The sequence below is a fragment of the Dermacentor albipictus genome, chromosome 4, assembly GCF_038994185.2.
Source record: "Dermacentor albipictus isolate Rhodes 1998 colony chromosome 4, USDA_Dalb.pri_finalv2, whole genome shotgun sequence".
NCBI lineage: Eukaryota > Metazoa > Arthropoda > Arachnida > Ixodida > Ixodidae > Dermacentor > Dermacentor albipictus.
The window spans coordinates 165,422,300-165,441,427 of NC_091824.1; the positions used below are offsets into that span (position 1 = coordinate 165,422,300).

General features: G+C 51.2%; 1 protein-coding gene and 1 long non-coding RNA gene across 7 annotated transcripts in view; one reads left to right on the forward strand and one right to left on the reverse strand.

The window, feature by feature from the left end:
• Window positions 1-9,887, forward strand: part of LOC135899949 (uncharacterized) — a 43,485-nt gene extending 33,598 nt beyond the window's left edge. The window contains exons 2-3 of the long non-coding RNA XR_010563748.1: window positions 8,096-8,189; window positions 9,664-9,887. This is a non-coding gene — a long non-coding RNA (uncharacterized lncRNA). The remainder of the gene's footprint in view (window positions 1-8,095; window positions 8,190-9,663) is intronic.
• The window catches only part of pnt (ETS transcription factor pointed), a 196,753-nt gene that overhangs the window by 50,884 nt on the left and 126,741 nt on the right, over window positions 1-19,128 (reverse strand). Inside the window, exon 1 of one of the 6 annotated variants that reach the window (XM_065429328.2) lies at window positions 15,902-16,181. The exons of the other annotated variants lie outside the window; for them this stretch is intronic. Within the exon in view, the coding sequence (XP_065285400.1) occupies window positions 15,902-16,037 (136 nt within the window). The 5' untranslated portion in view covers window positions 16,038-16,181. Of the gene's footprint in view, window positions 1-15,901; window positions 16,182-19,128 lie in introns of those variants that run through there. 6 annotated transcript variants of the gene reach the window in all.

Genomic DNA, 19,128 nt, shown 5'->3' on the forward strand with positions numbered 1-19,128 from the left:
TTCAATATCCTGTCCTGTCAACCCACCTGCCGTGGTGAAGTGGTTATGGTACCTACCTGTGAGCACGTGGACGTGATTTGTAACACTGCTTTTGGGCACCTTTCTTTTTCTTTTTTGTTCAGCTCAGTAATCTTTTTATCGGGGTATAAATGCCTAATTTCATTAATTCCACCTTTGTGGAGCATCGTAAAGAATGGCCGTTACTTCCTTGAGGAGCATCGGAAAAGGGCAACATGGGTTGTAACAGTTTATCCACTCGCACTTACGCCCTAAAAAGAGGAATCGCTGCGGCAGATCAGTTCCTCCCCTGAAGGAGTAACCTCAATGCCCCATTTCCTCATTTTCTTCTTATAGTGCATGAAAAAAACTGTCTATACTGCGGGAAACTTTAGCGCGAGGTTCCCCCCTGAGTATTCTCTAGACTTTCGGTATAGAAATGAAAATACGTGCATGTGAAAGCAAAAATTTGACAAACAGTATGCAGAAATTTTAAATTCAGCTCTTATATTGAATATCCATGACGTGTGTGCAAGCTGTTCAAAACGCGTAAGAGAGAAAGAGAAAAGATAGGATAGTGAGAGAAAATAAGCGATCTGTGGGCTCCGCGAAAAGCAAAACACATGGGCGATACGGAAGAATGGGGCGACAGGCTCGTTCCCTTTATTCCTCCTTTACTGTCGCTGTGCATTGTGCGCAACTCACCGCTATTTATGGAAACCAACACACTTCGTCTTACTTTTTTTGTTGAAACGCGTATTGCTTGAGCCGAGACCTCACATTAGGTATAAATCTACAGTGCCGAATGGGGGTAAGCGTAAAAAGATATGCGACGCCTCCTTAAAGTTAGGCAGATTCCATTGTAGGGGAATCTATGTGAAGCGAAACTTTCGTGAACTCGGTGTCAATAAGGTATAAATCACTTCACCCTGAACACGAGATAATTCTTTTTGAAATAATAATTGTCTTCTTTCGAGAGTAGGGACAGAGCAGAAAACAAAGGATGAGAAAGACGTGTCTCCTGGCAACTCTTGCAAACGCTCTCACAAGAAAATACCGATGATAACCTCATTACAGCATCCCAAAAGCCATTCCTTTCCGACCGGTCGATCTCATTTTCGCTCGCTCGCCCTCAACAGACAGACGCTGAAGCTGGTCGCGCATCAAATCGCATTTCGTCCTCGGAGAACGCTTCGGCGACAGCTGCTAGATGACGACGCAAGCCGTCGGTCGGGGGCTGGCCCCTAGCTGTCGGCATGGGCCTAGCCAGCCTGCTGTCGGGGACCTTGGTAACGACGTGCGTGTGCACGCGCGTAAAGACATTCAGCTCACGTGGCCGAAATCGGCCAATCAGACACGCTTGGAACACCGCACAAGAGTATAGCATATATAGCTAAAGCCAAGGCAGCGCGACGCTGTGGCGTCTGTCCTGCCCAGCCCCCTCTCCTCTGGCACCAGTTACACTCCCTTTCTTTCATTGCGTTGTCTCCCCCCCCCCTCCCCCATCATGAACAGTCCCATGTCGTTGCAACACCTGCAAATGCACGCAAACGCTAGCGACAACAGGCGTTCGAAGAGGGGAGGATCGGGAGGGGATGCCACCTGCCTTTTCTAGGTTGCTGGAACAGCGCGTGGGGGGCAGCTGGTGCCTCGCTCGTTTTAACAACACATGCGAGCATGCGTACATGCATCGTTGTTGCTCGGTTGCCTCAGCTCTGTTCGTGTTTGGAGTTGCTTGCACGACTCTCCGGACCAGATGACTCCCCGAGAGCATCGACACTCGGCTGGCGTCAACGAGCGACGTCAGTATATATGACCTTGCAATTTTCAAGCCGCAGGTAAGGGAGGCGGGAATACGTGCAGAGGCATAAAAAACCATGTATGCCAATGGATGGACGAATGGAGATTCGGGTCGCTTAATTTGCTTCTAGTTTTCAGGCGCCTTGAGCTACGGTTTCTGTATCGCAAGAAACCTAGTATAGATGTCTCATAAAGAACACCAGTGTCGTTGCACTACCCACTGCGCTGCCTTGACATGACTGTAAATAGTCCGGCTCTACGCCATACTCGACTAGCAGTTTTCAAAGGACTGGAAGTATATGTGCAGCACCCGAAAACAAGGTTGTTGCACGGCGCTAATGGAACTTCGGTTCCCATCAAGAGCGTGCATTGTGTTTTGTTTATAACTACCGAGAACAGTGATCGAGCGCATCTGCTTACGTGCAGATCAGAATCTTCAGAGGGGACTTACGTAGACCTGCACCTGCAGGAACTTGGCTATGTCTGCGAGCAAGAACACCGCCTCAGTCACGAGCTAACCCCTCTTTGAGGCAGCTGCGAGCGCAGCACGGCGGCGGCCACGGCAGAGCAACTCTCTCCTACCCCCCCCCCCCTTCTTTCTTCTCCTCCAAGAAGAAAGAAAGTGAAGCGTGCCCTTGACCTCGGTGCTGCGGCGCCCTCTCATTTGGGCGTTCCGTACAACAGGGAGACTGGAGCGCTGATGGAGAGAACGAAACCTCCCAGTTCACGGAGCTCAACACACCACAGGAGTGACTCGCCACCCATCTTTAGTTCTTCATTCTACGAGGTGCATCGTTGATGACTCGCCATAAGATCCGTCGCTTACAAATTGCAAGCGCGCCACTTTAACCTTAACCTTTAACCTTAACATTTAGCCACTTTAAGCAGTCTTCAACCCGCACTGATCACTGAGACGGTCTACGTGCGTCATATTTCAGGAAGACAATCACAAGCGGAAACTTGGCTTGTATGATGACTTGTATATCACTAAAAGCTAGTACAAGCTGTCAGTGTACTAGATACTAGTGTATTAGTGTACCAAGGCCAAAAAAGAAAGTTAAAGATACCAGTTGGGTGAAGGTGAATCTCTTGGCGACTTTACATACGAATGCCGCTTCTCTTTTTACTTCACTACATCTCGGTCGGTTCCAAGTCGTCTCAGGTCAACAGGGCAACTTCTATCCAACGAGCTTAGAGTGCAGCTTAATTCTCAACGCAAAGCTACAGACAACGGCTAATTAATACTGATCATTCGGCTGGTGAGCTCGCAGTCCTCCCAGTGTAGTGTCCCTTTCAACCTTCGTCACTGCGTGTGATAAGAGCAAAATACCTCTTAATCCCTGTGCGCCACTTCAGAAGGGGAAACCTACAATCCAGCAAAGGGCACATATGTGAATCCACAGCGAACCCAAAGAAAAATCTGCAGGAACTACACTCGGTGCTGCTGTCAGCTTAACCACAATGCTGAACAGACACCTTGACTTGCACAGCTGTCGGAACCACGGTGACGTGAAATAAAACATTACAGCGATGGCGTTTTAAAACGGAATCTCTTCATGAATCTGTGCGTAGTTCTTCAGATATCGACTGTCATGCTTTGAAAAAGTTTCCTACGAGACGCAAGCACCATACAAGAGCAGTGGAAGCGGCCGCCGTAAAGCGCCGGACGTCCCCTACGTTTGGCGCCTCCTGCGCTTTGCCGCGATGCGAAACAGTCGCGCCAGAGAGAGCCACACACGAGGCGCTACCGCAATGGGCCGGTCCGTAGAGCTCTTCCCGCCCTCCATCCGCGTCCCGAAATTCCACCGTAGCCGGTGCGTGCCAGGCTCAGCGGTCGAAGAGAAGCGGCGAAAAACAACATGTGGCGCCCGTACGTGGCGCGCGGCGTGTGTGTCCCCGGCAGCAACAGCGGGTGGCGCGGGTTGAAGCAGCAGGCAGCGTCACAAGGCTGAGCCCTGCACCGCCTAGTGCGTGTGCCCCAGTCCCTACGCTCCACCCCATTAAAGTCATGCAGCGTTGCGATACCTATAGAGTTGCAGTCAGATAATCATCCCTAGTTCGGGGTTCGTGTGCAACCAGCATCACAATAGCGGCAAATCGCGTTGGTTAAAGGGACCACTAGAGGGAAACACTGCATTAGTTCATGCCGATAAATTATTTCAAAACTACATTTTTGTTAACTTCGCAATTATATGATTATTATTAGAACAGAAAATAAATCTTTCACTGCAGAATTTCGCGCCGAAAACTCAGCGCGTCAGTGTGACGTCATAAAGTATACGTTCTGTATTTGGACCGCTGTGGCTAAAGGGCAACTCCGGCGATTTTTCGATGTCCACTGATCTTCATAAAATTTTGGATATATCTTTTGCACTCTGATTATCTGTCCCAGACCATATGGCTGCAACTCATTCAGTTTTCCTGTAAATCAATTTTAGAGATTGGTTGCGCTCTCGATTCATGACTTTCTACTGGCCACCCTGTGTTTGCGACGTCAGAGATTACACCAGCACTGTCGCTAAAATTGTCGCTTAAATCGCCGCTTAAATCGCCGCTGTCTGGTTCGGAAACTATGTAAGAGCTCCCTGTGTCGTCAGCAGACATCATCGGCTTCGCTTCTTTGGCGCCAGCGCCAAGTTTACTGTGTGGTTAGCACGCGTTCTTCTTGTTTACATTAGAATAGTGTAGGATCTGACGTCATCCACTCATCGTGACGTTACACGAAGTAGCTACCCGTTTCGGTTTCGGTATGTCGTCTATTGCTTATTTAATATTATTGATGGATTTCTAAGCAAATTGAAGCACCCTGCCGGTGACAGGACTGTCCATGCCATTTGAAAATTACAATATCCTAATATTGTTAAAGAAACGCCGGAGTTGCTCTTTAAGTAAAAGTTTTGTAAGCTTGCCATGTTTATTTCCTGGACCTTTTAGAATACAATGTAGGCCATATCTACCGATCAAAAGGTCACTAGGCCCGAGCAGACGCTGTCAAAATCTATGACGTCACAGCGAGCTGGCGCGAGAAATTCAAGGCGGCGTTGCCACCAGTCCTTCGTTCTTGTAATTTTTTCGGCTATTAAGACTCTCTTTACAGTAAGAGCAGCTTTCTTGGTGTCGTAGAAGGCGAATGTATTAATATAGCTCTAATTTCTCTTTTTTTTCTTTTCTTTTTAGCGCCTATTTTGGTGCCCGCAGTGGCGAACTGCAAATTACTTTTCGAGTTCGATCCCCATATGTATGGCGTCGGCTGTAAGCCCCACAACGCTGCACGCTTTTAGTGGGACAGAACGAGCTAGCGCGTTGCGGCATGCAGTAGCGAGTGACAGACGCCGCCTGTGCGAGAGACACTGGCAGGAGCAAGGACGCCGCCGCGGAAGCCAGATCTGGGCACCACGTCGGGCGGTGGCTGCGAGGAAAGCTGGTGCAACCATAGAGTTTCTCACTATATTACCTAGAGGGAAATCTGGCGCTGCTACGCTGTGGTATGCATGTGAATGCCGGTATATTGTGACTTCGGATTGGCATCGTTCTGGTGCTTGCCTGGCAGAGCCAGGCAACACCAGCCAACACAAGCCTCGTAGACACATATGCCGTCATACCCATGACGGCACGGCGCCCCTTAAGAAACTCCCATAGACGGTGGCGCCAGATTTCCCTCTGAGTGTTATAGTGAGAAACTCTATGGGTGCAACATGCGCGTTTGTGCTTGTGCGGAAAGCCATTGCATACTGGAGAAATACAGTGGCCACCGTTGACAGCTGCAAAGAAAGCGTCGTCGGAAAAACTGTCTTTGACTTTCATTGGGACGCTTTGGGTAGTGGAATAGATGTTCTGTGACCAAAATACGTGGGAGGTCTGCGCTTGCGCCCTGAGCAAGATGGCGTCCACTCGCAGGGTAGAGACGTGTGCTACAGGAATCTCTAGAAACAAAAATTAAATGTTGTATTCTACAATTATCCATCAAGGCCGTAGGTAGCAAGGCTCTTGCACCGCAGCGTGGGCGCAGCCATTTGCGATTCAATAGTCTTGCAGGATTCACGCGGTACGGTAGTCGCCACCACGTTATTTCCTTTAGCTTTCTTTGTATTGCAGCCGACTAGCACATTCGCCAATAAATTACTCTCATTCATAATAGACATGCCAATATGGACAATAACGAGATCGACCTGCCCTTTCTGATAGCCCACATGGGCGATACTTTATTAAAGCTTTGCTGCCATACGGGGGCCATATGAACGACGAAGCACTACTCGACAAAACTCCTGAGCAGAAATTCTCACACGAATAGGACATGATGTAAAACCTACCCAGGCAGGTGGCAAATCCCAGATAGCCTAGAGGAGACATACTGGCCTTCTCACCACTCTTTGCTTAAATAGAGTGGTTGCTAAGAGTAGGAGCTCTCCCTGCAGCGGATAGAATATTGGAGAAACACGAAAAGAAAGAAAGAAGGCAAGCTTGCGGAAGCTGGGCTGCTACAAAAGCGCGCATTGTTTTGCGCTGATCTTGCCCCGGCTTCCCGATGTGTTGCTTATTTGCACACGGCCGCATCACGTCTGCCGCCGCCATCCGGTCCGCGAAGCTTCAAGCAAAGAAGGAACCTATCTTATGCTCTTGTCGCCGGACACGCCGGCAGCGCCGGATAGAGTATAGCAGATAAACATATAACGAATACAATCGCACACACGCGTATGTACGCTCCATAAAGTGCAATCCAGAGTGAGAGATGGTGATGAAAAGAAAAATAGTAAAGCACGATCGCGTGTACACTGACGCAACGAAAAGGCAAAAAACAATAAGAGACGTAAGCACATGTCGAACGACAGCCTGCGGCGCCGCACCAGAGGAGCGTCGACGTCCGCAAGGAGGCCAAACAAGTTCCCGTTCTACGCACAGAACGGCGAGGAAGGAAGCGCAAGAAGCGGGAAAAAACGAAAGGAAGGAACACGAAACATACGAAGGAAAGAAGAGAGAGAGAGCGAAAGCTCCGGCATGGAAACCAGTTTCATTCACGCATCTTACGCTCCGCGCTCGATGCACAAGCGGGCGCCGCAACGTCACACTACTACTACTCTACGCTTTCATTCATGAATCGCCTGGAGGAAGACGACGGCGAAAAGAAGAAAAAAAGAAAAGAAAGTCTGCTAGGACGGCGGGAGACGTAGTAGTGCTACTACCAAGACGCCGCCAAGAGAGAGGCGCCAGCTGAAGAAGGCGAGAGGTGAGGGAGCGAGCACCACCTCGGGCCACATCAGAATTTTTGTTTTCCTTCTCGGCTCTTCCTCCGTACGCCAGCGTCGGTTCTTGTTTTCGCTTTGGTCGACATGCAAACGCTCTCGCTCGCTGGCGCGCACGCTCGGATGCCGGCAAGCTGTGCCGCAGTTGTGTCGAGGAGAGCGTCGCCACGGAGTTCCTTCACGGCGAGGAACCGTGGGAAGCCGGAGGAGTGGGTCACAGGCCATGGGAAAAAAGCTGCACAGGTGAAAAACGAACGGCGACGGCCGCACCAGATCTCCGCAGATTTTCTCTCCCTCACCCGCCCCTCTAACCGCCCCCCCCCTCCCTAGCTGGCATACGCACTCTCTCCTCCTCCGCACATCTCGCATCCTCAATGCGCCCGACCAAAGCCTCACCCTCGCTCCCCGTATCTCCTCACCATCGTCCCCCTCTGCCTCACGTTACGCTCTGGCTTTATGCGTTCGCGCACGCGACAGGCCACAGGCTCAGCCAAGCCATACGTTCTCCTCCCATGCCCCCTCTCCACAACGTCGCTGTCGAAGTAAGGGCACCGTGGCTCGGAGCTATTCTGCCGTATTCTCGCTTGGTAGCAGACAGACACTGGCTGTGGTGGCGCCGAGCAAGCAAGAGCCTACAAATGGCATGGAATAGATAAATATAAAGGGAAAATGGGGGGAGGCTCAGCAGACGTAGGAACGATGTGAATGGATCTGCTGCGAGTAGCTCGTGGATACGCGCCCCGCGACTGGAGTTTTTATTTGCTTTCTTTCTCTCTCCTCGGTTTCTCGCTCTCTCTCCTATGGGGCTGCCCTCACTTCCTGCGGAAGTCGCGAGTGGGTCTGTTTCAAGCAAAACACTGGCGAAAAAAATAAAGAAATCGTTCGCCCAGGCCGTGGTCCACACATACGCACACCGTAAGAAACGGCTTGTGATCGTTTTCTCAGTCGCCACCACCGGAAGAGAGAGTGCGCGATGGAAGGTGGCAATCGCGCCCTGCACGCGATGCCCTTGTGTGTTCACCCACTTTTCTGTGTTTTCGTTTTTTGTGCATCCACAGGTCCACTGCTGAGACCATGGAGGCCACAATACTTCTAGCGCGAAACACGCGAGAGATACGAAGAGGCTTCTCCGGCGTCGAACAAGCTGATCAGGCAAGAAGCGCCAGCCGCTATTACGACGCATTGGTCCAAGGACACGAATGTCGAGACCTGCTTCAAGCATGTGAAGCTGATTGCTTCTCTGATTGGTTGTTGTGCCCTTGCTACACGTTGTTGCGTGCAGTAACGCGTCATCACGGAAATGTTGCAGTTGTACACCGCGTTCATTGAAGTTTGAGAACGCCTATCTTAGGCGCTCCTCCTAACAGATTCGCCAGTGTTTAAGTTGTAGAAAAGCGAAGCTCAGTAATTCGTAATATTGCTGAATAGAAGTGCAGCAATTAGGGGCGCAGTAAATTCCTATGGCAAGAAATGACCTGGATGAAGGCCTCGATAAATTACATGGTGAACAACGACAAAGCTTAGTGCAGTGCGAACGTTTCAGCGTGAAAACATTTATTACAGAATTTTCAGCACTATGCCACTGACGCAGTAACGTGCTTTTGAATACGGATGCCAGTGAAGGCCGTAAATACTTCTATATGCAGTTCATGCAAATTTCGATATTGATCTAAGTCTGCCTACCACCTCCCACATATATGATTTTGCCTACATCTCGACGTCTGCACGTAAAGTACACGACACTATTGCTTCCTACCTTCCATTTCAAGCTACAAAGTATCTCTATATTACACCAGTATAAAGAAGAATGAATATAAGCGGAGCCACTTAGATCCAGCCAACAGGTGCTCTAAGGTCGGCGACAGGCCGCCAAGTTCAGCTGTTTTCGTTCAGCAGCTATGCAAGTTAAAATTTGCCCATACGAAACATTATTCGGAATGCAAAATTTATTCGCAAATAGTCTGTGCAGTAACAATGCTTTAACGTACACATTTGCGAGCAACACACCTTCAGTTCTTGTTTTTTTATCTCCAGTCGGGACTCTTTCAAGTGGGCTAACATATTCACCACACTCTAAGAGTATGCGAAAGAAGCAGAAGAACGCGATATTTCCATATTGCACGTTGATACTCCTGGCAGTTGACGAATTGCAGGAAAATAAAGGATAAAAACCAAATCTAACCTGCAAGCAAGAAAGTTGAATCGAACAGGTTTGACGACGATAAGGTTTCAGGCATGCTTGCAGTGTGAATCACGCCATCAGACCAGGCACTGCATCAAGTGACAGCCAGCAAGAGACGTTCAAACAGAAGAGAGCAGACAAACATACAGAATAGCAGCGCTGAGCGATGCAAGATTTTTTCGGGCGGCCGTGTCAGCCAACGCGTCAGGGATGAGCTGCTGCGAACCCAGGCAGGGTAGGGAGGGGGAGATGGCGGCGACAAGGCGCCGACGTGACGGCTGCGACGACGCCTGTCGGCATGTGGACCATTTATTTATGACCGGGAATAGCGATACATCGGCACAACCTGCGCACGGCCGTAGAGCTAGCACGTCTGCGCCCAGACTGATTTGCAATTCGCGCATCTTGTCTACAGCCGCCCTCTCTTCCTCATCCCCCTTCCAGAATCTCGTGGCCTGCTGTCGACGGTGCGGAGAATAACGACCCTGAAACGAAGCCACCAGGTCGAGTTGACGAAATGGAGAGGAGAAACCGGTCTGCAGCACGAGATACAGACGCCAGCACGCCGCCGTCCACCGCACCCTGTACTGCCCCCATCTTGCAACCCGGAGTTGTTTCGAATGCAGCACGACCTAGGAATCATAAATAAAGCGGAGGGTGATGGCGACCATGGTCTCAGTCACTGTGCCTATTATATATTTGCATACCACAGATTACTCACACACACACACACAAGCGCGCGGGCGCACGCGCACACACTTCAGAATACATATTTCTTCATGCGTGATTAACCTTGAAAACCTCAAAGAATACAAGAGATAAGCTCTTATGCACGCTCTTGCGGTGTCATCATATAGAAATGAGGACTCCGCAACACCACTCTACTGCTTCCGAAAGAAGTATAAAGCATAAAAGGCCCGTGAGACCATAACAAAGGTTTAAACGCGCGACACGCATTATTACGCGGGAATCACGCCGCAACGGGAGCCCAAACCGCACGGGACGATGCGTCACCCCGCTTACACAAGTTGCTGAGCGAAAGCTCGAACAGTGTACTTGCATAAAAAAAAATAAAAAGGCTACAACTCTGAAATTATCAGCGATGGTGCTGTCGCCATAATACTTCACATTTAGTCCCGCGTGCACTCAGCGACTACCTTTAGTTTTATTGCATTTTGCCGCGACCCGTGGTGCTCTCAGCGTCAACCAATGAATGCACGCGGCTTCCGTAATGGAGGCCTGTGCCAGCTCTCTTGCCGCACAGCAGAATGATCCGAGCAGTGGGAGTACAAGTGGCGTCGGAGTCACTTGACCACACATCGAGACCGACTCTCGTGTGAGAGCTCATGGGGGCTCCCAGTGAAGCCTCGCGGATGACACGCTGAAGCGAGTGTCTGCGAAAAGCACCGCAGGAGGGCCCATGGGTTCCGACTTGTAGGGCTTCGTCCACCAGGCGGAGGCCCGACTGTGCAGGGTTACGCCAGATGTGACCCCACAGTGTACGAAAAACGTTTGATTCAGAGCGCAGCTAGCGGTGGCGCACAAAACGAGGGTACTGAAGCGGCGCAGGTAAAGAAACAAACCGTAAACCAGGGCGTCAGAGCTCCCCCTGATCGATTCCTTTCGACCTAGCCGTGTTATGAAACCTTTAAGGCAGCCCTGAAGCCATCCAGTTTTAAGCAAATGCTAATGTCTACGCGTGCACAGGAAAGGTCGCCCGCGAGGAGAATGAGAACTTTACACATCGACTAATTCATTCCAGAACGTTGACATGGTATGATACACCGTGTAGGTTTCCTCTCGGGTCTCCCGGCCATATCACTGGCGATGCACGGAAAGCGTGGCCGTCGACAAGTATCACGCATACCAAAATGGAAGGCGCAAGTGTCTCAGTATAGAGACGTCGTTCTCGCGCAGCCCTCCCTTTTCATCTGTATAGCGTTCGTGTATAAATGCTTGAACAGTTTCGCCATTAATGAAGTACCTACTGCGAGTTAGCGAAGCTCCGTAGGCACAAATGGTCTTTCTGCAGCATGGAATCGCCGTCGTGCTTCTCGAGTTTCCTAGAGCTGACAGCAGCGTCTCAAAAACAGCTCTTGTGCAGCAGGGGATATTATCGGGCCAACCGGGACCGGCTCAGCTATATCCAGAAACTCGGAGAACAACGACCAGACGCGCTTCGGACCATTGCGTAGCTTCCAGCGAACATCACTTGATGCCCTTGAGAGAGGCCACGCATTATGCTTGGTCGGTTTCGTCTCCTAAAACTCGGACGAAAAACTGCGTGTGCGTGAGTATGGTGGGTCGGTGGATGCAGGGGCATCCCCGCACGGCGCGCCGCACATGTTTCGCTAGGGCCACCTGGCAAGCGCGCGGCTCGGCGAGGAACCTTCGCTCCTGCACCACCGCTGTGCCTGGCTGCTCCTCTGGCCACCAGGGGCGAAGCGGGGAGGGGACACGGCGTAAAGACGGTTCGTGCATCATCTGATGCTTCCGAGCGCGCCGCGAGATGGCCGCGAGTGGTGTGTTCAGCTTGGCTTCATACGCCGCGCACCTGCCGCATGGCCCTCCACAATGCGGCAGTCTTCTGGCCGCAGAAGACATGGCCGACGCGGTCGACGGCATGCCGGCACGGTTGTGTAGAACGGCGAGTCGTGATCGCATTTTAATGAGGTACGCCGGATCGTATACAGTACGGTGATTCGCCTCAAATAAGCCGCGTTAAATGAGACCTAATGTGGTCACTCGGAACAGCGTCAATTATGATGCCTTGTATAGAAATGTCACTGCAGCGCTCGACAACTATCGTAGTCAATAGACGACTCCAATGAGACAAACAATCGAATCATACCTGTTTTGTCATACCGGCTCAAAAAGTGTTACACGAACAGTGTTCAGTCCATCATTAGACTATGAGCCTAATTTTAATCGTGTTTCGTATTCAGCCACTTTGCATGATCAAACGCGTCGAAGCGCTGAGGTCTCGTGCCTGTCCAAGAGCAAACATCAGCTATCTGCCGCTTTATTTATCGGCTCTGCCTGAGGCTTTCGGTCAAACGTAAACTAAGGTCGTATAGAAATCTACGAAAGCGTCCACTTTCTTAACACCGCTGGATGATATATATATATTTAAATATATATATATATATATAATGTACATGAACCGTGCGAAAACCGTGTCCAGGTTTCTCGCTCTCTTCCACTCTAAAAGCGTGTGCATGGTGACATCAAAGCGGTCAAAGAAAGAGCCCAGTCTCACGCTTGGGCGCAAAGCGGATCGGAAAGAAACTTTCCGCAACTTTTTCCGCGACATCTGCCGAGGCCACCCTCGTTTTCTTTCTTTTGTTTCTCCGTTGGAGGGCACCCCTTCGGACCCGTGCCTCTCGATATAGTAGAGAAGATATCGGAATAGGGACGCGACAGCAGCCACTCGAGCCGCTTTCTTCTGGCTGCGCTCAGCGATTACATCACCGTACCTTTTGTCATGACGCACAGACAGCCGTGTGCCCCGACCGGGCTTACGCTTGACAATCACTCGCCTGGTCAGCGCGCGCTTTACGGCGGACACAGGGCGAAACGTGAGAAGTTGACTTCGCTTCCATAATTCTTCCCTTTCATCGCCCGGGATTTAGAGGGTGACTTCTTTTCTGCGCGAGACGAAACGGTATTACCTGCGCCTCCTCCTGCCCGCTTTTCACGGCCTTTTAAAACCACACCGTATTTAAAGAGAAGGCGGTGAGGGTAAGGGGGATGAGGACAGCGTGAATAAAGGCGGAGAACTCAATCCCCGCAAAGAAAATCGAAGTGCTTGTGTCTTTTTCCTGCTAGGAAGAAATAATACAGGACGAGAAGAAAAACAGCAGAGAGAGCTGGGGTCGAAGGGCCCGACTAACAACTCGCCGTCAAACTGGCTTTCCTTGTGCATTATAAAGGTGCATTTTTTTTTTTATGTGGCAAAACGGTGACAAGACACGCCAATACTCCCATGGCCGTCGAAAGTGTGGAGCGTGTCGAAACACCGGACATGTCCAAACAGAGCAATAGGTGGACACGGTGGGAAAGCTGTGGTCACGATAGTGCGCGGCCTCCCTCCTTTTTTTAATACTTCTTTAATTCCTGATTTGTTAAAGTGACGGGAGGGGGAGGGGGCGAGTATCAGTATTTTGGATCTGTAAAGCTCATGCGATGACGTGTACGATGGAGCGCGCAGATGGCGGTAAGCGTCGCCCGCTGACTACGAAATCTTAGAGTAAACAGTACGCCTCCTGCTAACAGAAAATTATCGCGAAGAAAGGCCACTACTGCAGCCCGTGGTTTTGTGAAGTTTAACGGTAAACATCGGCGACGCCGAAGAGGCGCTAGAGATACCTAACGCGGTGAAGGTGGTGTCGCTACGGTGCGCGTTAGTATATGACGCAGGTGGACATGGTCATTCGCAATAGATCCAATCCTGTTCGCGTCACGTTCCCGGCTAATGCAGTTTTGCGAGCCCAGTCACAAGCGATTGCGGAGGTGCCCCAAATTACCGCAAAACATCACAGTCGTGAACTCTAGGGAAGCAGTATCTGATGGAAAATAGAGAGCCACTCGATATACTAAGCAAAGCCCGTCCTTCTGTAGTTCAGCCCTAACCCTAAAGCAAAAGCGCGCTCCGTGGGTTTTACTCCCACGCTTCCGTCACGACACTTCCCCTGCACGCACGCACGCATGCACGCACGCACACACAAACGTACACATGCTTCGCCGTATTCGCGGTCACATGCCATTTCGACTCGAGCGCACAGTTATGCGCAGAAAGCGCAGGTTCGCAAAAGGGGGGGATGGGGCGCGATCCGCCAAGTGCCTCATCTTCTCAGCACAACCACTCTCCCTCACACCCGCTCGGCGAAGAGAGGTCGCAGCTGTTCAGCGCGGGCTCTGCTCATTCGTGCGGCACACACATGCACGCATGCTGCCTTCCATGAGCTAGCGCTCCCTACAGCACCCCCGCCACCGTGGTTTCGAAAGCGCCCGCAGGAACCGTTTTGCCCTCCCCTCCTGGCTCCGTGAAATTCTCGCTCGCTCCTTGCGCGTTTTCCCAGAATCCCGCAGAGCCCGGTTAAAACAAGAAACACAGACGCGGGAGACGCGCGTTTGTGCGCTTGCACGGCACGGTGGCGCTATACGAAACCACGTGCCCATGTGCCCTTCTCGTCTCGCCACGCTGCTGTGTGCGTGCGTTCCAGCGTGAGGAGGAGAAGATAGAGGCTGGCTGTCTTTCTAGAATGACTGCCCTTCGTTTTCAACACCCGGCTGCGGCTACCGCAGTGCGCGAGGAAGGAAAAAGGTCTCGGCGCGTTCAGCATGCCTAGAAGCGCACTTCCAGCCGACCATATGGCCAAGCGTCGTGGTGACCGCAGCTGAAAGACAAACAGTGACGCTACGATTTGGAAAGAAAGAAAAAGCGCTCACGAACCATCGTCTACGACAACGAGATGCGGTAAAGTAAGGGGACGAAAGAGCGGCTAGGGCATGCTGCTAGAAGACTTCTAGGCATGTGTTCTTAGAAGCACACTTCCTAGAAGCGAATGAAGGAAAAATGAATGCCACAGAAATGGGCTATGTGAAGAATGCAATAAAGCAAGAAAAGAAAGGAGGGCTACGATCCTTCCAAAGCCACTGGCTAGGAACATATCAACATTACACAACACTGAGCTATATAGAGACAACTGTAACCAAACCTCCCTTCAAAAGCCGATGCCTTGCTTTCCATAAATCGAATTCAAACTGGACACCCCGCGATGCGCTACAGGTCACGCGCAGGCATGCATATCCAGATTTTAAGTAACCAACTTGTCTCACTGTGCTGGTTTTAGACATACCTTGCAAAACCGATCCCATAGGAAGCCAAACTAGTTACGCTGCGTCATTGTTTTGTCGATGAAGTAAAGAAAGGCGACACCTAATGAAAAAAAAAAATATGGCATCGAGAAATTCCGTTCTTGTATTCGACGAAAAGCGCCTTTTCTCTCATTTTGCACGTCCTACTAAAACCGACGCGAACTGCTGCCGTGTTGATTACTTAATTTATCATGTTATGAAACTGTCGTACTTCGAAAAAAAATTTCTTTAATGTTCAGGCGCAAGTTTAGCGATAGTTGTGTATTGTCAGCTGTCGTGTGCTTGTTGCGCTTAGTCTAAATACCAGACGTAAAAGCTCTCCTACACTTGCTTCCAGCCATTTCTGCTTAGGCGCGCGCCAGTGGATCACAGTACTATACCGTATAAGTGACTGTCAAAATTTATAACTTTATCCTGCATTGCGCGGTGCCAGAGCTACCAATAAATAGCAGTTGCAAAAATTCCATCTAGACTACCTGTCGCAAACTCAGTTTTTATCCCTCCGCTGCAATAACACGAACTGAAAAGCTAAGCTCCGGGGTTTTACGTGCCAAAACCGTGATCTCGTTATGAAACACGCCGCAGTGGCAGGCTCCGGTTCTTCAACGTGCACCTAAATCAAAGTACACGCGCCTTTTCGTATTTCGCGGCGCGATACGTCCCACGACGGAAACTTCATCGCGCGCCGACACCGCGCGTTTGCCCTGTTCCAACAAAGCACGTGGTTCGCTCCACAAGTTAGACAGCCGAAAGGCACGGATTAGCGCGCACGACAACGTAGCCGCCATCCACCGGCACTCACTCCGCAGGAAGAGCCTGGAGTAAAAAGCCACGATCCTTCGCCGCACGCTGCTGCAGGAGACGGCCGACGACGGCGGGAGTACGCGCGCCATCGCAGCGATGGCCGTCCGTCGACGGGAGGGCGGCCGAGGACGCATCGGTGCCGGCGACTTCGCTCGGCCCGCGCGGACTCATCTCACGTGCACCCGCTGGACGCCGATCCACTTTCCCGCCGCCACGGGGCTCGAGCACCACCTGCCGCAAAACTGGCGTCGGCGACAGCCAGGCAGACGGAACGCGATTGGCGCTCACCGGCAGTGCACAGCTTCTGCGCAGCTGCCTGTTCGCGATGTCGCCACGCCGCAGGTTCGTTGCTGCTTTATTTATTTTTTCGTCCTTTCGTGTGCCGGTGCGTGTGTGTGTGTCTGTGCGATTGCAATATCGCCGTGAGCTGGGAGACTCATGCTACAGGGACCTTCTCTGTCTCTCTCTCTCTCTCTCAATTTAGTGTTGCCTTGTTATTTTCCTCACGGCTGAGACTCTGCGAGAGAACGCGTACACAGTACTTGCTTTTGCTTTGCCGCCTTTCCACATTAATTTTATCCGCAGCCGCTAGAAAAGAGCGTCGTGCAGCCAGTTGTGACTCATCGGAGACAGGCACGTACTATTGCACGTACACAGATTTGAACACGCGCGAGATATAGGTCGTTTAAAATACATGTGTGGCATAGCCAAACGACGGGGCGAGGATCAATGGGAAGTTATATACAGCGACGCCGCTTACTCTACGCCGGTGCAACAGCCGGATCCCAGGACGAGCAAGTGTGCGTCCCCCGTAATACACACAGGCCATGCGGCAGAGAGAGCCTGAAGAGGGAAAAAAGCCGGCGGAATGTTATATGTGACAGACTGCTTTCAGCGACCGGCACAGAGCGAACGCTCTTTAAACACAAACAGTCACGCTTCGTATTTAAAACGCAATCACCCAGCGACAAGTCGTCGGGAAGAGATCGGAACTGCTCAAAACGTACTACAACGCGCGTACTAAATGGGCATGCGGGCATCGACACCACCTTTGTTCCCGCATTCTCGCTGCATTTTCTGTTTGAAAAACGCGCCGAATATAGCAATATATTCTTAGAGGCCGATACGCCACCAAATTATTTGGGCAAATTCATGGATAACAGTACTGCAGTGCGATGCCATGTGCTATACAACGTACGACGTATCGTACCAAAAACGTTTTCAAGCAGTTTTCAACAAGTTCGAGCAGATTCCACCAGTCAGAGGCGTCACCCTTCAAAGAGGTCGTACCATATGTCATGAGCTTAAGATGCAGCGGCGCTTGGGCGTGTTTCCAAGAACCGAAGCGGAAAAGAAACCGCGCGCGTGCTCAACAGACTTTGCAACGCTAGAGGGCATTGCGTTAGGTGAAAAGAACGTCTGGTTAACGAAAGATGGTTTACGCCTCGCGCATGCACGCGCACTAGGGAATACGGGGCAAAATACTCTCGAAGGTCGCGCCTAGAAATCTCGCGGTGCATGCGTAACCGAATACGCGGACCCAAACGTGGCGGCAGCTGCACTTGAGGCCGCTGCCCTCCCTGCCTTCATCGCAAGACCAGAGCAGCTCACAAGTGGGCCTCCAAGCATGACGCCAAATGCCGCGTTTTTCGTTGGGTTTAGTTGGGCGCCTCGGGGGCAGAGGCTTAGACGGGGTGCGTCTGTCAATGGCTGCCGAGAGGGGTGCTCACAAGCTGGCCGAGCCCGATCGTCAGAGCGAGCAAAACGGGTAAACAAGAGAAAGAAAAAAAGAAAGAACACTCCCGTTGCTCAAAGTACATCAGAGATCCGCGCCAGCTGCCGATCTTACGATTAGAACTCAATAAATAAGTACGTGTTTAGCAAAGTACAACTGTATGAATTAGGCACTCGATCAATGTTAATATTGAGTGGAATGCAGCAGTACGTAATGCAGAGAAAAGAACCACGACGACGTCGTAAACACAAATAGGACCATTTCATCCGCCTATGAATAGTTCAGTTCTGTCAGTGTCCTGCCCTACATGGCAAACGAATTTGGCCTTCCTATACAACCACGAATATAATAGCTTCGGCAGCTTTATATTTACATGTCGGCTGTGCTCTCCTTTATTCATAGCCATTAAATGCATAAAGGAGGAAATTTCGACATAGTGAATTTTTTGACGTGCGAGTCAGTAATCTACCATGAGCTCAGCGCTGTAGTAAGTCCCCGGCAGTACTCCAAGCTGTCTCACGTACGTTTTGTGTAAGCACGGTACAGCTGAGAGAAGTGCACGAGAGCTGTGAAAGCCTGACGACCAGCAGAAACACTGCCTGCATTGGAACCGCCACGACCCACGTCTGTGCCCATCGGACACGTAGACCAGCCTGTACTGCCCGACCGTTTCCCTAGCCCCTTCCGTACGCTTTAACACCGTTATGGGGTATCGCTTCACGGGAGTACGCACACGCGCCGACTTGGAGTATTCCACTCAACGCCCATGAAGCTAAAATAAGGGCTGGTGTAAGTGATCAGTAGCACTAACGTTCCGCTTGCGATTGTGCTCGAAAGCTTTGCGTCGCTGGCGAATAATAATTCACCAAGAAAGCCCACGAAAACAGCGCGTCTCTGCATTTACTCAGCACGTCGTCTGCTTTCGAGAAGCAGAGGCTAGAAGGCGCTCAATGGAGGTCACGTGTTCGAACATGGCAGCGCCCACGCGCCGGGGCTGTCAAACGTCTTCACCAATACCGGGAGGTAAAATCGTTAGCACATTTTTATTCTAGCAATTTGTTTTCTGTTTTCATTTCACTTCTGCCCCGGATAAGCTCAGCCAGAAGTGCGCGCAACCTTTTCTCTATAGGCCCGCCGGCTGGCGGGACTCAACAGATGCTCGGTGGGGCTTTGAAGATTGCCAATGCCGTGTAAGAAGGGCAAACACCCTTGGCGGGCGAGTACACGACGCCAAAGGGTATCAAGGGACTGGAGAGTCAGCTCGCGGGACGAGCACGCCGCGGCAACAACAGCCACTTCGGGCTTAGGCACGGATACCGGCGACGCGCGCGCACAAAAGCGGAGCCGCCACTGCCTGGCCACCCGAAGACGTGCGGGGCGGCTGCACTGCGGTGGGCCGACGGACGCGTGGCGCTCTTTTGTCGGGCCGACTCCCGCCACTAACGACATTAGGGATCCTGCGGCTGAACCGGCTGCTGGGAACGCGCGTT